Below are 20839 nucleotides of genomic sequence, written 5' to 3'. Positions count from 1 at the left end.
GTAACTCAAGGTTTAACAAGAGCTAAACCACCGCCATTTTTTTGTTTTCATCTTTATATGCGTTAGTGTTGCTAAAGGTGCTTGTGCTCTACTTTTCATGTGGTTTTTCGTTGTTCTTTGTGAATTCTCCTTCCGGTAAGTGTATGATTCGTCCCTGCACGAGGGCCCTTAAGTGTGCTGTGAAATTTAAAAGAATAGACGGTGGCTCTGGTTAAACCTGGAGTGACGCGATAGCTACAGCTGGCCGAGTGGAACTTGATCAGTTGAATTGCAAAGTCAGTCTTTCGCCCCTCCGTTTCGCTGGGCGTTCCTTCTTCATCTTCATCTTCGTCCCACTTGACACGGCGCATGCGCACAGCTGTGGCAACTCGGTTGCGCGCCGCCGGCAGCAGCAGCTGCTCCTCACCACGTGGCTCATCACGTGACCAACCAAGTGACAAACCACGTGATCAGCCACGGTGCCGTGCCGCCGGCAGCTGCTCCGCACCACATGATCAACCATGTGACAGCGTGGCGGCGCAGCCACCCTGTGGCTGCGCCGCCACGCTGAAGGCTCTAAATGCTACCGTAATGTAGCTATCGCTACAAAACTATGGGGGTGCTTACGTCACCTTAAGAGGAATGTTATAGCATTACATTCGACATATATTGCAGCTTCTGTAACAAATTTTGTTTCTGCTTGCGTCTGTTCCTTCAGAACTGTCGGTCCATCAGCCTCCATATTGTAACTGATAGCCGCAGTAGCAAGTATTCGTCATGCTGTGACGGTACCGACATTTGTATATATAACCTCATGAAAAGGTTATGATGATCTCGCATGGGCACGACACATCTCTAGACCAATCATCAATTTTATTGCCACCTCGTTAGATCGAACGAAGGATTTTGCTTCTGACTTGAACACGAATTCTATCGCATTAATAAGAGTAGCAGTGCACAAGGCTTCTCTAAAAGCGCACGTCGCAGCTTGAGGTGAGTGCACCTTGCTTGTCCAGCACTCTCATATCGCTGGGGTGGAACAGAGAATCAACCTTCTGGTGCCTTAATCTGACTCCACAGTAAAGGGTCAGACTCAACGACACATCTCAACATCTGCGAGTTTGTTACATCATGCATGATTTATCGCTCATTCAGTCTCGAGATGAAACATGTTCATATCGCCCAAAGGTAATGGATGGTGAAAACATATTCTCAACAAGCCACCATGCACCCTGTCCACCATCTGCGCGAAACAGTCAGTGCCAGGCGAAATGTTCGGTAAGTCGGTTATACGCTCACTTGCATAACTGCAGCGCAAAGGAATTGCATTCAGAAGTAATGGCTCATATCGAGTAACACTTTTTGACGAGCTAGTTGGTTCGTGATATCTGAAAAACAACTCTGCGCTTAACAGGCGAAGACAGAGGGAGAACATACACGACACACAAGGCGCTACTTCCAGCGGTTGAGCATATGGGATTTGCTTGCATTGCTCTCATTTTAGTTCTGATTCTTTTTTTTGTGACTTCTTATTGACGTCGCTCTGGCAGGCACATGCTGTGCAAATAAGGAGGAAAGAATGAACAACGGAACAGCAGCAGCCAGGAAACCCTATATAGAGGACTCTACTAGCAAGCTTATTCAACAAGCCGCGCCGAACGATTTGAGCGGTATAGAAAGTGGGCAAGGACAAAAGTGAAAAAGGAGCGTGGGGACAAGCGCACTCTGTAATGCTGCTGAACGAATCACAGGAAGCGCTCAAAGACTGGTAGGCTACTTTGGAAGTGCAAGGTGGTGACTAGAAAGAAGTGATTAGTTTGGTCTAGTCTTCCCGACGATGAAAGTTTGAGTAAGAAAGGGAAGTTTGCGAAACACTTGTAGCTGCCTCTCATGACGAGGACAGCGTGAGAGCGCTGTGCCCTGAGAAGCACTGTGAAGAGAGTAAGACGGTGTAAAGAATTAGAAGAAAGAATGGGTTAGGCGAAAGGCAGCCAGCGTGCTGCGGTCCTCCATTGCGAAGAAAGGCAGGCAATCAAGCGTCAATTAGGAGACAAGAGAGGCGCGCGGGAAAATGAGCAGCAAGAGTTGGTCACGGACGCACTTCAGTGCAGAAAGCAGAGCAGTATTGTGTGGGACGCGGCAAGTTGACCTGCTTCCATTAGTCACGGCGTGATTTAAAGAACTCTGCAAGACAGCATCGCAGCCAATAGGCGAGACTAACGGCCGCTGTGATTAAATGAGGCTTCGAGTTCTTCTCATGCCACTTTGGATCTCAAAAGCGAGAGGCAGTAGCAGCGAATACAGCGCGGAGGAGTATACTGGCGTTGTTTGATCACATTTGCTAAGAGCTTTTTTTTTATTGTGACAAGGTGCATGCTCTCGTAAAGTATTTACAAATATAGTTGCACATTAGACTGTATAGAAGAAAGTCGAGTAACATTCGGGTGGTGCGGCCCAGAAATCCATTCTTCAACAACTGGTTGACGGCTTGGGAACGGTCCGCACCGGAGCAGGTGTTTATGCTGGATAGCACGCAAACAGGGTGCTGCTCAAGAGCTGCTCAAGATTTGTAGTGTTTTGCCCAGAGAAAAATGGACAGCGTGTTTCAAGGAATGTGTGTCGGTAAAGTAGGGGATTCGCGGGCCCGTAGGACCGTATAGAAAACGAACTAAGTAGCATTACGTCGCCTGCCTCTCTGGAAAGTATTTCTTCCAGATTATGGTAACCACTCCATCATTGGTGCGTCTACTCACAAGTACCCACTCGTTACGCTCTGAATGCGCCTACTCCCATGCCCTGCGTATAGCGAGGCATGCTCGCCATGCTCTTCACTCTACCACCTTGACCCTTGCCCGCTAACGGATATGAAGGTCTTCGGCCGGCGGCAGTAGCGATCGTAGAGCTCTCAAGGCCTGCCAGTCCCTGTTTCTTTTCTCGAGGACATCGAGCATGAGCGGTACATTGTGACCTTGCCGTACAATGGCATACACTGTCCATGTTAGTGTGAAAGCACTACTACTTCACGAGGTCAAACCGGCTCACCGTTTTGTGTGAAACTTGACCTTGAGGGTGACCTTGGGCAAATCATAAATAAATAAAATGAACATTGCAGTGACTGGGATTCGAGCCCGCGGCGGCGCCAACAGATCAGCTTCTTTGGCCACTGCATGAGAGCACTAGGCTATCGTCGCAGCCGATTAATCCTTGGGTTAAACTATAAGCTAATAATCGCCCTTTGAGCTATGTGGCGGTAGTGACAGAGACATGTGCGCTGCATGCGTTGGCGTGGACGATGTTATAGCAGCATAGGCCGCCGGCGTACATTGGGTAAATTGGCATTGACGATGAAAAAGGTGAAGACGCGCATAACTGGCTCCCTGGGTCAGTGGTCATCTCAATCTCACTTTCAGGTACGTGGCGGTGGTGGCCATCTGCAAGAAACTGTGCTTTCGCACAATATTTCGGGCTTAGCAATGCTTAACCACTAGCCAATTATTTTTTTTAATTCACACTTTCTTTTCATCCTTCATGCATTTCTGAGCGCAATATAGCAAACGGTACGCCTTCAGGGTTAACCTTTCAGCTTTACTTTTACGTTTTTCTTCTCTCTCTTTACTGCTGTGTGCATGTCAGGCGTGGTTTAATGACTCCGAAGGTCGTCCACCGCCAGGACTCCGCGCCTGCAAGTTCCCAGGCATGTGCCTCATGTGACTATCTGGCAGCATTCAGTGGACAAACAGAATAGTGTCGATGTAGCTGGTAACTGGCATACCTGCCTTAGCAGCGTCATAGCTCGAGTACAGTATAGTTATTGTGCTGATTTGTATTTTACGGAATTTTAGAAAAACGCATCACACTGCATATATGGTGCTATTGAAAGTCAAAGAGCACTTATTGCGCTCCAACGTTGTCAGTTACAAGCACTGCGTAGCAATAGTAGTGCTATAAACAGCCTTGAGTTTGGTTAATTTGTCTAAATTAGCTTACTCTGCCACCGGCCCGATAGCTCCTAAGTGTCTCGTTGGTTCACTGCGAAATATTGGTAATTTTGAGTTAAGGATACACTCTTGCGCGCATCCATTTAACTAAATATACGTCAGGAGATATTTTATGTTTTTCTAAACCCAGAAACCCGTACCAGAGAGAATAATAAAAAAGAAAAACTTCCACAGGAGGAACTGTTTTTTTTTTTATTCGAGAAGTGTGCCATGAGGCATAAGTTGAAAAAGGAAGGGGAGGGGGGGAAGGAATGCACGGTATTGAAAGTTAAAAGAAGGAGTGAAGAACCGTTGCGCTGAGAAAGTCGCACAGGTTGCTAATGAAACGGTTGTCCATTGTCCACTTCACGTAGTCACTTTCGCGGTTCCACCGCAGGCCCACCTCCCTGAGGAGCCGTTTTCTGATAGCAGCCGTCGCTGGGCACGTCCATAACAAGTGCCGCACATCACAAATGTCCGGTGCAGCGCTACAGTGAGGGCACCTGTCAGGTGCTGGCAGATCTTTGGCACGCCACCGATGACGGACAGATGGTGTAAGAGCCGCCCCTGCCCGAATCCGGCGCACGGATACCTCCTCCTGCCGAGTAAGACTACGGGGGAGAGGGTGCGAACACGGAGGAATTAGAGCGCGTGTTCGCTGGCGCAGAACTTCGGAATCGGAAACGTGGGACAGGAACGGATCTGGGGGAAGAGGGGAAGGTGGCGGATCGTCTAATGTATGAAGATGAGTCATAGCATCCGCTTGAATGTTATGTGGATCCTGGGCATGGCCGCGAATCCAGTGTATGCGCACAGGACATGGATACCTTGCGCAGAGCACATGAATTGATTGTGCAATCTGGAACGTTCGTCGAACAGCCTTAAGCTGTTTAAGGGCGGCGCGGGAGTCGGTGTAAATATGAACTGTATTGAATGTTGGAACGAGAGGAAGGGAAGCAATGGCATTGTAAATGGCTTGAAGTTCCAATGCCAGGGGAGTGCACGTATCCGCAGTATCCGTCACGCGAGAGTTGAGATGCGTATGAGATGGACTATACACAGCAGTAACTCCCCTCTCTGCAGAATGTGATGCATCCGTGTATAATATGCACCCTTCAGGCAGACACGCTGCTGATACCGACAGGGAAACAGTGGGGCGATTGTCGGAGCTGGCAGTATGACCACGGAGGAAGTTTCTTTAAACGATGAAGTTTGAGACTGTTTCCGAGCTCTATTTGCCACCCGTTGGTCGATAAGTGTAATAAGTTGGGCGAACTCCTGTAGCACAGGTATGGGTGTTAAACGAGGCAGATATGTTATGACGCGCATAGCCTCACGATTGATAGCTTCAAGGGAGTCCCACTGTCTGCGGGTGAGACGTTGAAATTGTGCCTGATATGCTATCCGTGGCTGAAGGATAGAGCGCACAAGCTGGCGGGTCGTATGAGCACGTGCGCCACCAGAGCGCATAGCTATGCGACGAATCAGACCTAGAGGAACTGTTGGACCGAGAGCGGCAAACATTTTTGTGTACATTCGTGCAAACACCCAGACTTAAGAGATATATTTCGATTAACGGCGGCAAGTCAAACTTTCGCTCGGGTTTGAAGAATTTAAAAGGAATGGTGCTATCTCAGTGAGAAAACAAGCAGTAGTAGTGTTTGGTGAACTGCCAGGAAGTGGACCCAAATCTACCTGCTGGCTGACTACGTGCCCATCTTATGATGGGTTTCTCAGGGCGAATCCAATGTCCACATTCGCGCACTTTGCATTTGCTGCTTTTGGTTGCGAAACATTTATAACAGTGGGCTCAAACATGTTTTCCTCATGAAAGACAACTCATTTTATTGATTTCTTTTTTTGTCGAAGATGATGTGGTTCAAAGCAGTTTTCAAATTAGTTGTCTTGCTAGGGGTCTTAAATCCACCTCTGGAGTTTATATGATTGCGGTGGGCTTAGTCTGCGGGCGTCGAAATGTGTGCTCTCATGTATTTGTCAGGGAGAGGGGGAAGAACTAAAGGAGGAAGGGCACGCTTTAACTTGAAAAGGGCAAATATATCTCAGAGCTTTAGATAGCACACTTCAGACCATGCAAAACATGAACCGCGTTTACGTAACCGACAACTATATAGTGAGGAGTTTTAGCTGGCTGCTCTGGCGCCATTCGGCTTCCGCCGTGACGTCACTCTATCCTAGCTCTCACCACGGGGAATTTCGAGGCGCGCAAGCTGCATACCGTTCACTCAGCGGCGTGCAGTCAAGGCCTGCCGCGATGTTAACGAGCTCCTGATGGCTGCAGCCTAGTCACTTATAGTCGTTAATAGACCGCGAACGGTGACGCTTAATTAAGCCCCAGGCGACTCGCGCACCTTGAAGCGAGGACGTCGTCTTCCTGCGTACGCGCCGACGTCGCGTCGCATATGAAGCAGCTCCCTATGCGAGTTAATGAGCAACATTATGCGCAAGCGGCGCGAATTAATGAACCGGGCCGAATGGTTAACGGCAACGCCTTGTCTCGGAACGCTAACTGCCTCATCATATTTTCCTTGCCACGGGAACAAAATGAGGGGAAGAAAAAAAAAAAAGGTCTGAAGAAACGGAAGTTGACGAGGTCCACAAGCTGTCGCATAAATGAACATCTTGGAAGCGGTAGGACAATCACAACGTTCGAATATTGTGAGCTGCACGCTATCGCTCACAGAAAAAAAAAAGGAAACCTTGGATGGAGGGAGGGAAATTGTGCTTTTAATAGCAAGAGACATAGAAACGGAGCAGCATCGATTAAAGGACGAGCACTGTAATTTACGATAGTGTAGACGAAATTAAGAGGATCAAAGCGCAAATATATATGGAACTAACCGCGGATCCATTACAGTGAAGGGATCGATAGCGCGGGAAAGGAAACATGGTCAGTAATGGCGTAGTATTGATTATCTTAGGTTTACTTGGAAAGGGCTGTTGATTCATAATGACGGCCCACAGCGGTAAAATACAAGTTTATGCCTTGAACGAGAAGAAAAGTAAATTTCTTTGCTCTTTTTTCTGAAACGATGACAATTGTCCCAGGGATATTATCATTTAATGAGGAATGAATTTCGTATTTATATTCTGTTTCTCAAGAAAAGGAGAGATGTGGCACCATACGTGGACATCATTTGCATGTATGCCCATTTCTGAAGTCCAATGTTAACACCATTTAAACCACAATTATGTTTCCCTCTTCAGTTCGTTTGCCACTCCGTGCATGTAGCACATGTTGTTGAACTTATGACCATGGTTCCGTTCTGGCCAGTGAACTTAGCTAAAGACGCAGTAATTGAGTTGTCGGTGGGTATACTAAACAACGTCCCGTAAGAAAACCAGCTTTTCCAATCAGAGAATGGCAACGTGTGACAAGAACGTTGAGAGAAATGGCCTAAAGCCTACCACTTTGATGTTTCTTCTATGGCTGCTTTACTGGGAAATTATATAACTTGGGTGTGCAGGGAATCGGGGAGCCTGCATGATATCATAATTAATTTTTAGACTTACCTGCAAATAGAACTGAGAATTGTGAGTGCCAACATTTCAGACAATATCTTCGTCATTTTCTTGAAGATTTTATTCAATAGCCTCGCCTTTCAAAATCCATTCTGTCCTTGAAGGTGTTTCGGCCGGCATGGACGGCACGGTCGTTTGGCCTATGCAGCTGGTTTTGCTTCGTCCATCTTGCATGGCTGAATGGCTTCGAAGGAGGCAACGCAGAAATAAAATGGGCTGCGCTAAATGGCCTTCGAGAACGCGTTGTTGTGGTTGAGAATTTCACTGGCCGTTCGCGCACGTGGCGAAGCACTGACACCGGGCGAGGAAAGAGAAGCGCATTTTGGCCCGACTGCTTTTGGAACAACGCGAGAAGCCATTTCGCGCTAACGGTTACGGCCTGGGGTGCCTTAACGGCGTGGCCTTTTGCGCGTAGCCATGGTCATTAACGAAGAATGCGATGAATACGGTTACGACCGCGCAAACTATGTGGTCTCAAAAATAAAAACAAATGAAAGGAGTTCTTGAAGCTGAAACCTCTCTTTTCATGCCCGCTCTGTAACGTCTCTTTGAGCTCTTTGTCTGAGAGTTCTGAGCAAGGCTGGCTACACTCTCTATACCAAGCGGTTGTGTTAGCGTCGCGATTGACGCATATTGGCGAGCTGGTTCTTCGGGAGTCTTCTTGTTGAGCTGTTAAGGGGCCCCGCTAGACGGTTCCAAGTCTCAGTCCGCAACTGGCGTTGAGTGTTGGTCAAGAAGCTCGAGCAACTGGAAGGCCTACGCCGTGCCATGGCAGCTAGCGCGATGTGTTCAGCTCTGGTGCTCCTCGGAGCCACTCTGGTGCACAGCACTGGTGCTGAAGAGAGTATGGAAGAGAAACTCTCGTGTGTTTATATGCAAGGTGAGCGGCGCGGCAGCTGATCTTGCGTCAGCTCAAGGTTGAATTAACTGGCCGCGTCCCGTACTGGCTTTGCATGCACATATGGTCAGAAACAGTGGCACTTTGTTTGCATGACATCATAGACTGAAGTTGTTCCTCAGCGATCTGGACTAATTTTTACGCCGTAGTGTTAAGGCTTCCTTTCTGCAGAAAATCCGGTGTCATCGTCGGCGGCGGCGGCGTTGTGAACGACAAAACAGGTGGCCCACCTGCCACCTATGTCACGTGACCTTGTGACGTGACCACAACCTGCCCAATGGGTTGTGATAAAACTGCCTACAGTGGCAGGTGACAGTTAAATGAGTGATTTGTAGCAAGATGTTGCTCGGGAAGAGAAACCTGTGTCTCACAAGCCCCACCGCAGGTTCTGTTTGAAACAGCCACCTGCCGGAGAACCAGCGCTTCGCTTAACCGCTCCCCCACTGCTCCAGGAATAACTTGAGGACTCCCAGCGATCTATGAGTGTAAAGTAGAGAGTGGTCAATTCTGCATATATGGGAATTAATCTGTTAACGATATCACGTCATACCCTTAAGGCGGAGCTTGGGTGTCGCAATCAAGTTTTTGTTCCCAATTTCATACGAAAGCGCGAGGAGGTTTCCAAAGCGTGCAGCACAGAAAAGACGTAGAAAAAAGTTTACGATCATCGTAAACCACTTAGACGTCCGAAGAGAAGAACAAGTGTTCTGCAATCATGTTGCATGTTAAGCGTGTCCAGTTTCCTTTGTGCCAAGTATGAACATGGTAGCCGCATATGGGTCTTGGTTCCAGCAGCTGGGCAGGCTGTACGAGACGTTGTAGTAGGGGGCTCCCAACCAATTTCAGCCCCCTGGGACCCTTTAAAGTTTACTGACTACACACACAGAGTACTGAATTATTATTATTTTTTTTTGCATTTCGCCTCCATCGAAATGCGGCCCTCGCGACCTGGATTCCATCTCGCTACCTTGGGCTCAGTAGCCGAACTAATCCACCGCGGCAGAGGTTTTTGCAAGTACAGAACACTGATAGAAACGCATTGGACATTATTCCGGCCTTCACTCTCAGAATGATTGAAGGCACGCTGATGCACGCAACAACCTTTCCAGAAAGGCTTTGAGGTTAAGAAAATTCATAGAATAAGGATTTAAGGTAAGAAAATTCATAAAATAAGGCTTTAAGGTTTCTTTTCTCGTAGGCGACGTTATAGGACTACATTAGAACCTCGTTATAACGAAATAACTGATATAACAAAGGAATGACGATTTTCTTCGATAGCTATGTCAACACAGGCGATAACGAAGCCACGGCTATAACGATGTAATCGCCGGGTTTCTTCAGCTTCGTTATAACGAGGTTCAACTGTACTGCTTTATGAAAACAAAGCTTTTACTTCCTCACCTCCGAACCAATGAGCTTGTCACTGTTTCAGTAGTGTCAGGTTTGGAATCCGAGGATTGATAGTTAAATTGCTAACCAGAGGCATACTCATCTATTTTGTTTAATTGCACTATGACTGGTGAAATATCTTTAAGCTGACACTATGTTGTGCTCTGAGAATTCTGGAGCCTTTACCAAACGAAAACTGAAGGATCGTTCTTGTGCAAGACTTCGTGATAACTGCGCTTCACTGGGAGGCCTCATGAGACCCAGCGAGTGCATTTATAAAGCTTATTTAACGTTTCACGCTACAAAAAACCTAAAAACCGGCTAATTATTTAATTACGCTTCATTATCAAGCCCAAAACTGCGTGATATTGATCAAAACATGTGGGCACAGTTGTTTCAACTCAGCTGTTTCAAAGCTTCAAAATCTCAGATGCGCTCACCGGCTCACAGCGTATCGCATAGCCTGTTCTGTAGAATTAAATGTGTCTTGCTTTGTTCACAATATCCCATAACAACCATGCAGGCAGCAGCGCTGTACGCCAATGCATTGCCAACCTGTTCAGGGATCAAGGGCTCAACCTGGGGATACAGAACGCTCTTCCCGTGAGTAGCAACGGATTCGCCGCGCCTTTACACGCTCAGACTTTTCTGGGAAGAATATGTGCTTTAGCAGTGTTACAAAAGCCCCAAGCTAAATTCGGAATCGCCAAGCATTGCAATGCTTCGTTACCTTACACGTGGGCAGATAATAGTGTAGCTGAACTTAATTTTTTTCTTGGTATGGCTGCTACCTATTTGCTCGGGCCCTTGGATAGGATGGACAGAAGAGAAAATTTCGTTTGTCGTTTTATGGGGTTTAACGTCCCAAAGCAGCTCAGGCTATGAGAGACACAGTAGTGGAGGGCTCCGCGTAGTTTCGGCCACCTGGAATTCTTTAGCGTGCACTGACATCGCACAGTACACGGGCCTCTAGCATTTTTGCCTCCGTCGATATGCGACCGCCGCGGCCGGGATCGAACCCGCGTCTTTCGGCTCAGCATCCGAGCGCTATGACTACTGAGCCACCGCTGCGGCGAGAGGAGAAAATAACGGTGTTTATTCAGCGCTGACTGCGTTTCTATGTAGAAGGAGGGGCGAAGTGCTATAAATTTTAGTGAAAATTAGACTTGTCTTGTTTTTCCCTCTGGAGTAACTTGATAATAAATTGGCACTAATATTGCTCATAACGTCACGCAGTGCCAGGCTGTTTCTGGTGAGACGATCAGACGGGTTGGCCTTAAGCGCTGATTGTACACGCGTTCAAACAAGCTGGAATCCTCTGCTTTTCATTGTGGCACTAAGAGAAGTGGTGCAGGGGCAGAATTTCTTAATCTGTGTTTACGCAGTACGCTTTGGAAAAGCAGTTTTCAACGCTGTTTGTGTTGTCGGCAGTGTTGGCGCTCATGTTAGTTCAGGTTCCTCTTTCTGTAAACCTTTTCCTGAGGCGTAAGGCTTTCCGTAACGGAACCTTAATGACACCAGCAAATATTTGGAGACCACGAACGTTCCAGAAGACGAAGAACAAAAATTCCCCTCTGTCCACTGGCAGCGAGCTCTTTACACACAAGCCCCACAAACGTAGTGCGTATTCTCTGCACAATAGGCTGATGCACGGCCGCCGGGTAAATAAATATGTGGGCTACGGTGAACTCCTGCTGCGCAGGAAAATTAACCAGCGCAACATGTAGCAAAGCCAGGAAATTTCTAAGCAAGCAAATTGGTATGGCTCCTATGTAAACAACTAGTTAGAATTTGCGTGTTTGCGAAACATGCTTCCAGCATTTAGTAGACAAGGGCAGGGAATGAGGGGCTCATTATGACATAAATTTTAAACAAGCCAAGAGTAAGTGAACGCATGTCATAGAGGACTTTTTTTACTTGTGCTGTTTATGAAATGTAAATTAGTCGCGTAATCATTTTATGCCTGAAACATGATTGATTATAAAGTAGAATAAAAATTGCTGGCGGTTTAGCAGTGCTAAGCACAAAATATTGTGCGAAAGCGCGGTGGGCCAGCCAAATCCTGAGGATGGGTCAAACCTATTCTGGGGCGGTCCCAGGTCGGTTTCAAACGTGGGTCAACTCAGATTTGAAATTTTTGGGGCATTACCAATTCCATTTTTGAAGGTGGGCCAATTCCATTTTGAGACTACGTCAAGCCTCTCTTCCACTCGAGCACACCCAGATTCAACGGCAGTCAAATTCGGCCAATGTCATTCCAAGGGCAAATTTCGGGTGGTTCTTGTCATATTTGGGCATGTGCCACGTTGGGGACGTTCCATGCTACCTCTCAGGAACCCACCATCCAATTTTCGTCGATTTTGGTCAAGGTCACTTCAAGGTCAAATTTCTGGTGGTTTATGCCGTATTTGGGCATGGACGACGTCAGGGTGTGCCATAATCACATCTCCAACCTTCAGACCGATTGCCAAATCTCTTCTCCTGTTTTTACAGCCGCTGTTAATTGAGTCACATGCCCTGCCAGGAGGCTTCACTCGTCCCACGGCTTTCGCACAGAATGCAGCTATAGAAGTGGTTTCGCACTAAAACCACCACCGCTAATCATTCGAACCCACTACCTCAGTACGTCGCGCGCGGTGCTTTACCAACTGAGTCATGGCGGCTGCTATCCAAAGTTCCACTTTCGAGTCAATTCATCCTCCATGTAACCTAACCTCGGGAGTGTTCACCAACACCACCCGCGTCCAGAGCGGTGGATGTATCATTCCCGCAAATGTCATACGGAGCATGATCGAGCGGTGAAAACGGCAGCTGTTGCAAAGCCCTCTTATGCTACCTATAGCATCAAGGCTGCTACGACCGAGGCCCTCCTGAAGCTATTGAGCAGAAAAGGGTAGCGATATGAGGAGCTCGTTAATGCATACATTTGAAGGAAACCAACAGTCCGCGAAACACAAAAAAGCATAAGAAATGTTTTTTTTTTACTTGTGGTCTGACGAACGACTGTGCGGCTGTTGTGAATACGAAAACTTGAAACATTGATGGCAGGAAGGCCTGCAGCGAATTTCCCTCTTGTCAGCCAATCAGCCAATTTACTCAAATTCGAGAATGTTCCGCGCAGTGATTTTCAAAACCAACAACTGTTCTGTTTTGTTCTTTTTTTCTTTCGCCGCTGAATCGCACTTCTTTCCATCATCGTCACGTTCTCCCCACGCTTTCAGCTGCCCGAGGGAGTCTCTGAGAGGGTCAGAATACTCGCCGTTGGCTGCCTGGCGGTAAGAGTGTTCTTCAAGGCACATGAATACGGCTGCGCTCCAGCGCAATCAGTAAGTACCATATTTGAATCCAACGCTTTTGATTAAATGAATTGCTGTAGCATTTAAGCGAACGAGGCGGATGTGGAGAAGGAACTAACTTGATCCAAGCGTGAATTAAATACATCTGATGATAATGGTGATGGTCTGATGAATCAGGAATAGCTGGTATTCTCTGCTGTCCGGCTCCGTCCAATCGCTCAATGTCAGATCTATTGGGTGGTAGAAGGAACGAAGTTAAGGCGTGGCAGGAAAGTAAAACTGACAGTGCTACAGGGTACGGGAACCATCAGTGCTAACAGAGGGTTCCTCCGGTGGTGCACGTGATTTTTGTGCACGTGTTTTCGAGTCGCGCTTGCACCGGAGCCCTGCGAACGCGCACTAAATGTGTGTCATGCTGCATCCTGAACCTGGCAGTCACACTGAACTGGAGACTTCTGTAGCAATTTGGCAACTTTCAAGGTATTTCTTTGGATCCACAGAAAAAATAAAAGAATAATATTTTCAAGTGGTCCGCTGACACCTATTGCAACATCACTAGCCCCTACCACGAACTAGATGCTTGTAAAAACACTTAAAAATAGAAAAATAAGCGCTATAAAAATAGAAAACTCAACAGGCCATCACAAAAGCAGTGCCATACGGAGCATATATGCGCAGCATGTAGTCTTTCCGACAGAGGAGTGGCGTTCATTGAAAGCTGTAACTTCGCGACCTTCGCGAGAATGACGCTTAGTGCAGTCGTATAGCAGGCAAAAAATACGCATTTCAACGAACTTTCAGTAAAAAACGAATGCACTGAGTGAGCCGCGTCTGCGTGTTAGAAATGAGCAGCATTATGAAATCTGTAAAAACCAAAAAGCCTGCAACACATGCCGGATGAAGCAATATTTTTATTGATTCGCAGTAGAAAAATACCGACAGAGCTCCCTCCACTTGACATGCGCAGGAAATTATCACGGTTGACGTTCTTCCATAGCCTTTACCACAGCAACACTGCATTCGCCCGAGCCCATATTCTTCCCGCTCCCCACACCTCTACCCGCACAGACCATGTTCATAAAGTAAAACCTATATTTGCCAGGACTAACGCTTATCAAAATTCGCCTCTAGTTTTATCTGTTGCCGAATGGAACTCGCTACCTGCAAACATTGTCTCGCTTACGGAATCATCATCATTTCATGCAGCACTGCTAACCTTTTTAGAGTGTGTCAACCTGTCCCAAACCACATTTCCTTGATTATTTACTTAAACAGTGTTTTCAAGTGCTTGGCATTGTGTAAAATTCATTCCGCTTCATCTGATATGTATCTGTGTAGGCTGTTTATCTAAATGTTTATTTGATTGTATCCTTAAACCCGTGTTCCGATGGGTACTGATTGTTTGCTTCACATTTTAGGTTCTTATGTGTGTTTCACGCTACTAAACATTGTATAAACTTCGTTACTCTTTCCTTTCTTTCTTTCTTTGTTTGCTTCTGCTAGATGTTTTTTATGGTTCCTAATGCCTTCATATATTTACATTGTACAGATTTCACTCATGCTTGAACTTTTTCGTCCCCCCTATGTAATGCCCTAATGGGTCCTTAGGGTACTCAAATAAATAAATAAATAAATAAATAAATAAATAAATAAATAAATAAATATTGAGCTCCGACATTTTGCGAAAAACTCCGCAGCAGGCGGCACCACAAGGCGCGTAAAGAAAATAAAATAAAACGAGGTGCAGCCCGATTAGGTCGCCGATTACACAGCGGCAGCAACGACGAAAATAATTGGAGGGGACAGCTCGAAACTCGGCAGCCAATAACTCTCACAGCTCGCTGACAGTCGTCTGCGTTTCTGATGATGGTGTTCTTCGCTTCTTTCGTTTATGCGGAAAAAAAAATTGCGTCTTCTCTGCTTTTCTCTACAGATAAGAGACGCTTACGACTGCGTCTACACCTACGAAGAAAAGAAAGAAGAGGTAATGGCTCCTGCCAACCAATTTTACCCCAAAATTCTGAAATTTAAACACGCACAACCGTTTTTGCGCCTGTGCCAGAAATGAATGAAACGCGAACGAGAAAACTGACGTGGCAACACGAAAACACGAACATATCAGCTCCTGTAGGTGATATACAAGAGAGAGAAGTTGATTACCACATAAGGAGGAGACACTCCTCACCTTCGACCTTCAGCCTATACTGTGATTACTCTGGCTAAGCGCTTGTTATTTTGCTGTTTATAGCTCAATTGTGTTGTTCGCGTTTCATTTCTTGCTTATAGTACGTACGTTGAAGAGGATCATGCGAAAATGGCTAGATACAATGCAAACTCCTCAATCTGAGCGCCGTCTTGATGTTTTATGGCTCGCTGGGGCCAGCCTCAACCAGAGCTTCTGCAGTGCATTCTTGAAACAATGCAAGCAGAGCAGAGAATAATGCAGTGCAGAGAAAGAAACTAACTATGGTATTTTCAATGCGAACTTGAGCTTGGACCGAGCAAAAAATTTCATGCTTGTAGTGAATTTGGTAGCGTGCAGGGTTGATTGTCCGGCAGCTGGACTTCGGCTATGAGGTGGGTCGAAAGAGGTGTTACGGATTACTTTCTACCGCCTCAGGTTGTCTGACCTACAATGACAATGACATCCCACAGACAACGGGCGCCTTTAACATTTCTCCCATCAAAATATAGCTGCTACTACCGAGATTCGAACCCGTGACCGAACAGCCGAATGCCAAAGTCAACGAGTCCCCGCAGTGCGTATATGGAAGGTTGTGTAAAATGTTTTATGAATGCATTCAGTGACACGTCCAAGCGCAGCTTTGCATCTTCTCGGGAGTTAGAAGCTATAACGCAGCTTTCATGAAGTGCAATGTGCCCAGGAAAAAGCAAAAAAGTAAAAGCAAGTTTATAATCAACAAAAGAAAAAGTGGAAATGCTGACAGCGCGGAGTGGTTTGCTTGGTTGGGAAAACAAATTTCCGGTCGAAAGAAAAACATTATTGCAAGCAGCGAGCCCGAAAATCATATGGACGACTGGAGAACACTCAAAGAATGTTGTCACTGACGATACTGTAATATCGGCGTAGTTTTGGCTTAAGCAGTCACTTTTACTTTATGGTTGCGTGCACGAGAAAAGCACTGCGGCTTATCTGCCACCACAATAAGTAGCTCATACTCCAAAGTTTTCCCAAGCTGCATCATAGTCAGAAAGATATCATTCTTTTACTACGAACGCACCAAAAGATCTATGTATCCAGATGTGAAATCTGAGTAAAAACGATCGAGCCCTCCAGAGAGTTTGTGCAAACAAGGAGGGCGTCAGCACTATGTTTTTTTTTCTTGCAGTATAAATGCCTCCGCGTTCTTCTTTTTCTTTATTATTGCCATCAGCATCAGTTCAGATAAGTCCAGAACAACAAAAATTCTTTTTCAGAAATATTCATTCATCTGCTCCAATTCCAATCGCGGCTTTACACGGCTGCGAATTTTCAACCGCAGTTAAGCTCAATGAGAGATACGAACACAAGGTGGTAAAGCATTACGGGCCTACATCCAGTCATTTTGATCGGATGGCCGGAAGCTCCTGTGCAGACATGTAATCAGGAATGAGTAAAGTATAAACGCAGTACACTGTACTAATGGGCGACTTAATAATTAATTTTACATGTTCGGCCCGCCTTGTTCCCAGGCCTTAGGCAAGAGTGAGGATTTCAAACAGTTCAGATATTTCAAATGCAGACAAGATGTGAGGCACTGACGAATAAACTGCAGAATAAACAGCACATAAAAGTGTTTCAATCGTAATAATCTGACGTGGAGAGGCAGTCATGAAAGTTATATAATCAACCTCTTACGTAGATTACTGGAAAGCAGTTGTCTTAGTGGAAACCTTGGCAGTCATTCGGGCATTACGGAAAAAGGGTGTAGAAGTGACATATCTAAACAATCTGGAAGATATCTATAGCAGATGGAGAGCATTCATAGTTCTCAATATAAGAAGTACTGAACTTCCATACAAGAACGTTGTCGGGCAGGGAGACATAATCGTCCAGTACTATTCACCGCCGGGTTAGAGGATGTATTCAGAGATCTGGATTAGGAAGTGATGGGGATAAGAGTCAATGTAGAATGTCTCAGTAACTTGCGATTAGGTAATGACATTAACTTGCTAAGTAAGTAAGGTGACGTATTGCAATGCATCGTCAATTACCTAGGCAAGGAAAACAGAGCAGCGGGCCTAGAATAGATAAAACTAAGTAATGCTGAACAGTCTCGGCAGGAAACAGTCGTTTACGTTAGGTAACGAAGCGTTGGACGTTGTAAGGGAATACATCTAATTAAGGCACGTAGTGATCGCAGATCCGAACCACAAGGCAGAAATAGCTAGGAGGATAAGAACGGGGTGGAGTGCATTTGACAAGCACTTTCGGATCATGACTGGCAGTTTACCTTGAAGAGAAAAGTCCTTAGCAGCTGTATCTTATCAGTACTCACCTATGCGGCAGGTACATGTCGAGGATATTATTCCTTCTGTTTGTCCCAATAAAATTCGTTGTGAGTCTGCGCATGTACTTTGTTCCTTACGTACTGAGTCATTTTCACTGTTGCCGTGCAGTAACGTTCGTTCAATCGTGAGCCAATACCAACTCGCCCAACTTGCTGCTTTGCTAAACGAGTTCAATGTAAATGGAGGACAACGCTCGAGCGATGGAAAGGGAAATTATACGTGTAACGTTAATATACAGGATGAAGGCACAGTGGGACAGCAAACAAACGCGAGTTCATGATATTGTAGTCGAAATCAAGAGGAAGAAATGGAGTTGGGCAGGGCATATAATTTGAAGGCAATATAACTGATGGTCGTTAAAAGTAACGAACTGGATCCCAAGAGAAGGCAAGCGTACGTAGAATGGTTTTATGTTTCGACGATGTACGCAAAAAATCCACAAAGAAGAAATAGACATAAGCACCGGTGAAAAAATCTGTCAACAAGAAAATAGTGGAGTCGGCGTGCTATGAAGCCTACTCTCTTTTGCAATATTCTTCGCCGCATTCGTGGGTTGACTCAAAAAAGCAGCCTGTTTGCAATCTCAAGGATGCTAAACTCACCTGAAACGAAGAAACTAGTGCCAGCTAGAGCACACTCTGAGAAAAGCTGCCAGTTCTTAATGTACACTAATTGGGCAGAAAGAAGTTAAAAGGGTTAAGTTCCCTTGAAAGTACTAAAGTCTAGCTCGTGGGCTATTTTCAGAAATGCACTGAGGCTGAGGCTATTTTCAGTGGTGTATATAGAATGTTTGAAAATGTCTCCTCTGCGTGAGAGAAGTTGGAAGTCAGCACGCATGTTTTTGTTGTCGCATCTTCGTTTCCTCTGCTCTTCACACTGGAGTTGTGCCGGCACGTTCATATTAGTGAACTGTTCAAGTGCAACCACCCAAGACCCACCTGTACCGTATTTCCACGGTATGCACATTATCGAGAGCGCACTCTCCCAGGCCCATATGTGCCTTATCACTTAGGGCCAACGGGCAGCATCCTCGCTGCATAGCGGGTGAACGCTAGAGTTTTATTTCCTGCCCACTACGTCGCCGAAGGCGTTTCCGGCAGCTCTCGAAGAAGGACCTGATACGGGCGTGCCTGAAAAAAAAATTCGGCACAATTCACATTTGTCCTTGTTCGAAGCTCCTCAAGACGGACATTTTGTCCGTGGTCTTGGTCGCAGCCTTTAAATGCGTGGCTCTGGCTCCAGAGTGGAAATCATGCTTGCCGCTAACTGCCAGAGCAGTCTTCGAAGGCGGGCAAGGGAAGCGCTACAACTCTTCAAGGAGCCAAGGTTTTGCGTGAGAGCTGACGGTGCTGACTCAGAGTGGCGTTTCTGTTCCCGGAGGAATTGCTCTCGCCGTCCGCAAGGGGGCTTTAACTGTTTGCTCTGTCGCTCCGTCGCGCGTACTCGCACTCTTGACTCCTGCCTACGCAGCTGCGACCCGTCACGGTCGCTCAGCTCCCATACAAAAATTTCTTTAGACAGTATATAAATTGTCCATAGACTTATGTCTATAAAGTCTATAGAGTGTCTACAGACAAATCCTTAAGAATTGTCTACAGGCAATACAAATCACATAGATAGTCATAGACAATCTATTAATTTATGGTCACACACTTTTAGTAGACTTTTGTCTATAGACTATGAATGGAGAAAAAGAAATATCTATAGAAAGGCAATAGAGCAGGTATGAAGTTTGCAGACTGTCTAAAGACCATTTTTATAAAGGAGGGGCTAAATAACTTGGCAACTGCGCATTAGGTCGTCAGATCGAATACCGGCCATGTGAAACGCAGGAACACGCGTGGACTTCGGGACATGTTTAGGAACCCCAGATAATTAAAACTAACCCAGAACTTTCCACTATGGTGATTCTTTATCTCTCCCCTCTTTCAGTCTTTCTTCGTTCGTTCCCTCACAGTGCGGTTAAGGTGTCTACCATAAAATTCCGCGTTTCGCTTTCTCTTAAACCACTTTCTCCTCATCACTCCAGCTAAGTTTTTCGTGGTGGCGTGTCATGGCGCACTTACTTAATCACAACGCGTGAAAATTCGTTTTCTGTATTAGCAGTCCCGTGACGCTTAAACTCGATGAGCTACAAAGAATAACGCGAGGCGATTTTCAAGCTCCAGTTGTGCGCTCGCTAACAGGCTGTCACCTTTTAATTTTTTGTTTGTTTCAGCTCTTGAATGCATTCAATGTAAGAAGCTCTGAAGACTACCTTCAATTCGCAGGAAAGATTGAGGTAAGAACTGCCACAGTGTGGTGCTTGCATTTTCTCTGGAGCAGAACATCTCATGAATCGCAAACGCGCTTGACATTTTTTGATCCTTCAATATATCTATATGACTTGGTTTCAGGCCTGCCAGGGAAGCTTTACTGCAAACAAAAAGAACGCGCGCCAAAGGTAGGATGTGACCAGAGCTTATTTTTTTTTTCTTTCAGCTGCTAAACAGCCATGCCGAAGTTTTTACCTCCCTAGTCTGATCAAAATTAGCGCTGCGTCATGCAGCCGTATATTCGTTAGGAGGCAAATATTAAGATCACAAAATGCACATTAGACACTTTATTTTTCTGATAATATGCTGCTGGCTGCAGCTAGCCAGTTTTATTAATTCGACTTTAAATAAGCAGTTAAGCAAAATAAAGGAATTCAGTGAAGGAATAAGTGAATGCATCAATGAATCACCCAGTAACTGATATGAGCGCCTATGTCTCCGGGACACCCCATTTGCTTTCGTGTCCCGAACTTAGGGTTAGTCCTGAAATTGCATGCCGGCCAGGCACTCCCTGATATTCCCATGGAGAAACCTGCCGATGAATTTTCTTCGCAAAGCACTCGCTATCTAAATCAATGCGAAGGCGTTCAGAGGCTCAAACACCGCGGTATCATGGTCCATAACAATTCGCGAGGATCAGTCTCTCAGCCGCCTGTCTGTGGGTCCCCACTGCCTCACCCTCTCGCAGTTATTCCAGGTATTTCAGGAAAGGTGTCCACTCCGCGTCCAACAACCGCACCCGAGCGATACGCGCCGTGGAAGAGGCTGCGGCGCACGCTTCGAATAAGACCGTGTAACAGGACATACACATTGGCCCATTCACCACTGCCCTGTACACAAGCGAGCGCCAAGGTAGCCCTGGACGACGTCACAAACTACAGCGAAGAGTGAGAGTGTCCGCATAGTGTGTGAAATAAAGTATTCGGAGCGCGA

At 46.1% G+C, this 20839-nt stretch overlaps 1 protein-coding gene across 2 annotated transcripts; it reads left to right on the top strand.

Annotated features, from left to right (window-relative positions):
* Positions 1 to 8117: 8117 nt before the first annotated feature.
* LOC144118655 (uncharacterized) lies at positions 8118 to 20839 on the top strand. 2 transcript variants are annotated; one of them, XM_077651525.1, is made up of 7 exons: positions 8118 to 8376; positions 10307 to 10386; positions 13005 to 13109; positions 15013 to 15063; positions 19810 to 19872; positions 19988 to 20034; positions 20604 to 20839. In XM_077651525.1, exons 1-7 carry the CDS (start codon positions 8265 to 8267, stop codon positions 20701 to 20703), a joined length of 558 nt encoding a protein of 185 aa, XP_077507651.1. In that variant the 5' UTR covers positions 8118 to 8264; the 3' UTR covers positions 20704 to 20839. The 2 variants fall into 2 exon arrangements, with proteins under 2 accessions (XP_077507651.1, XP_077507650.1); XM_077651524.1 differs by having other exon boundaries at positions 8127 to 8376; positions 20595 to 20839.

Source organism: Amblyomma americanum, chromosome 2, assembly GCF_052857255.1.
Source record: "Amblyomma americanum isolate KBUSLIRL-KWMA chromosome 2, ASM5285725v1, whole genome shotgun sequence".
Lineage (NCBI taxonomy): Eukaryota > Metazoa > Arthropoda > Arachnida > Ixodida > Ixodidae > Amblyomma > Amblyomma americanum.
Note: the sequence above shows the minus strand (reverse complement) of the source record. Positions and strands in the feature narration are given on the sequence as shown.

What these genes read in the sequence shown, in the direction of transcription:
- LOC144118655 (XM_077651524.1), top strand. Translation starts at nt 8,265, where the DNA reads ATGGCAGCTAGCGCGATGTGTTCAGCTCTGGTGCTCCTCGGAGCCACT. An exon ending in CTCGTGTGTTTATATGCAAG is followed by an intron (nt 8,377 to 10,306) that starts GTGAGCGGCGCG and finishes ACAACCATGCAG; the next exon opens with GCAGCAGCGCTGTACGCCAA. An exon ending in GCTGCGCTCCAGCGCAATCA is followed by an intron (nt 13,110 to 15,012) that starts GTAAGTACCATA and finishes TTTTCTCTACAG; the next exon opens with ATAAGAGACGCTTACGACTG.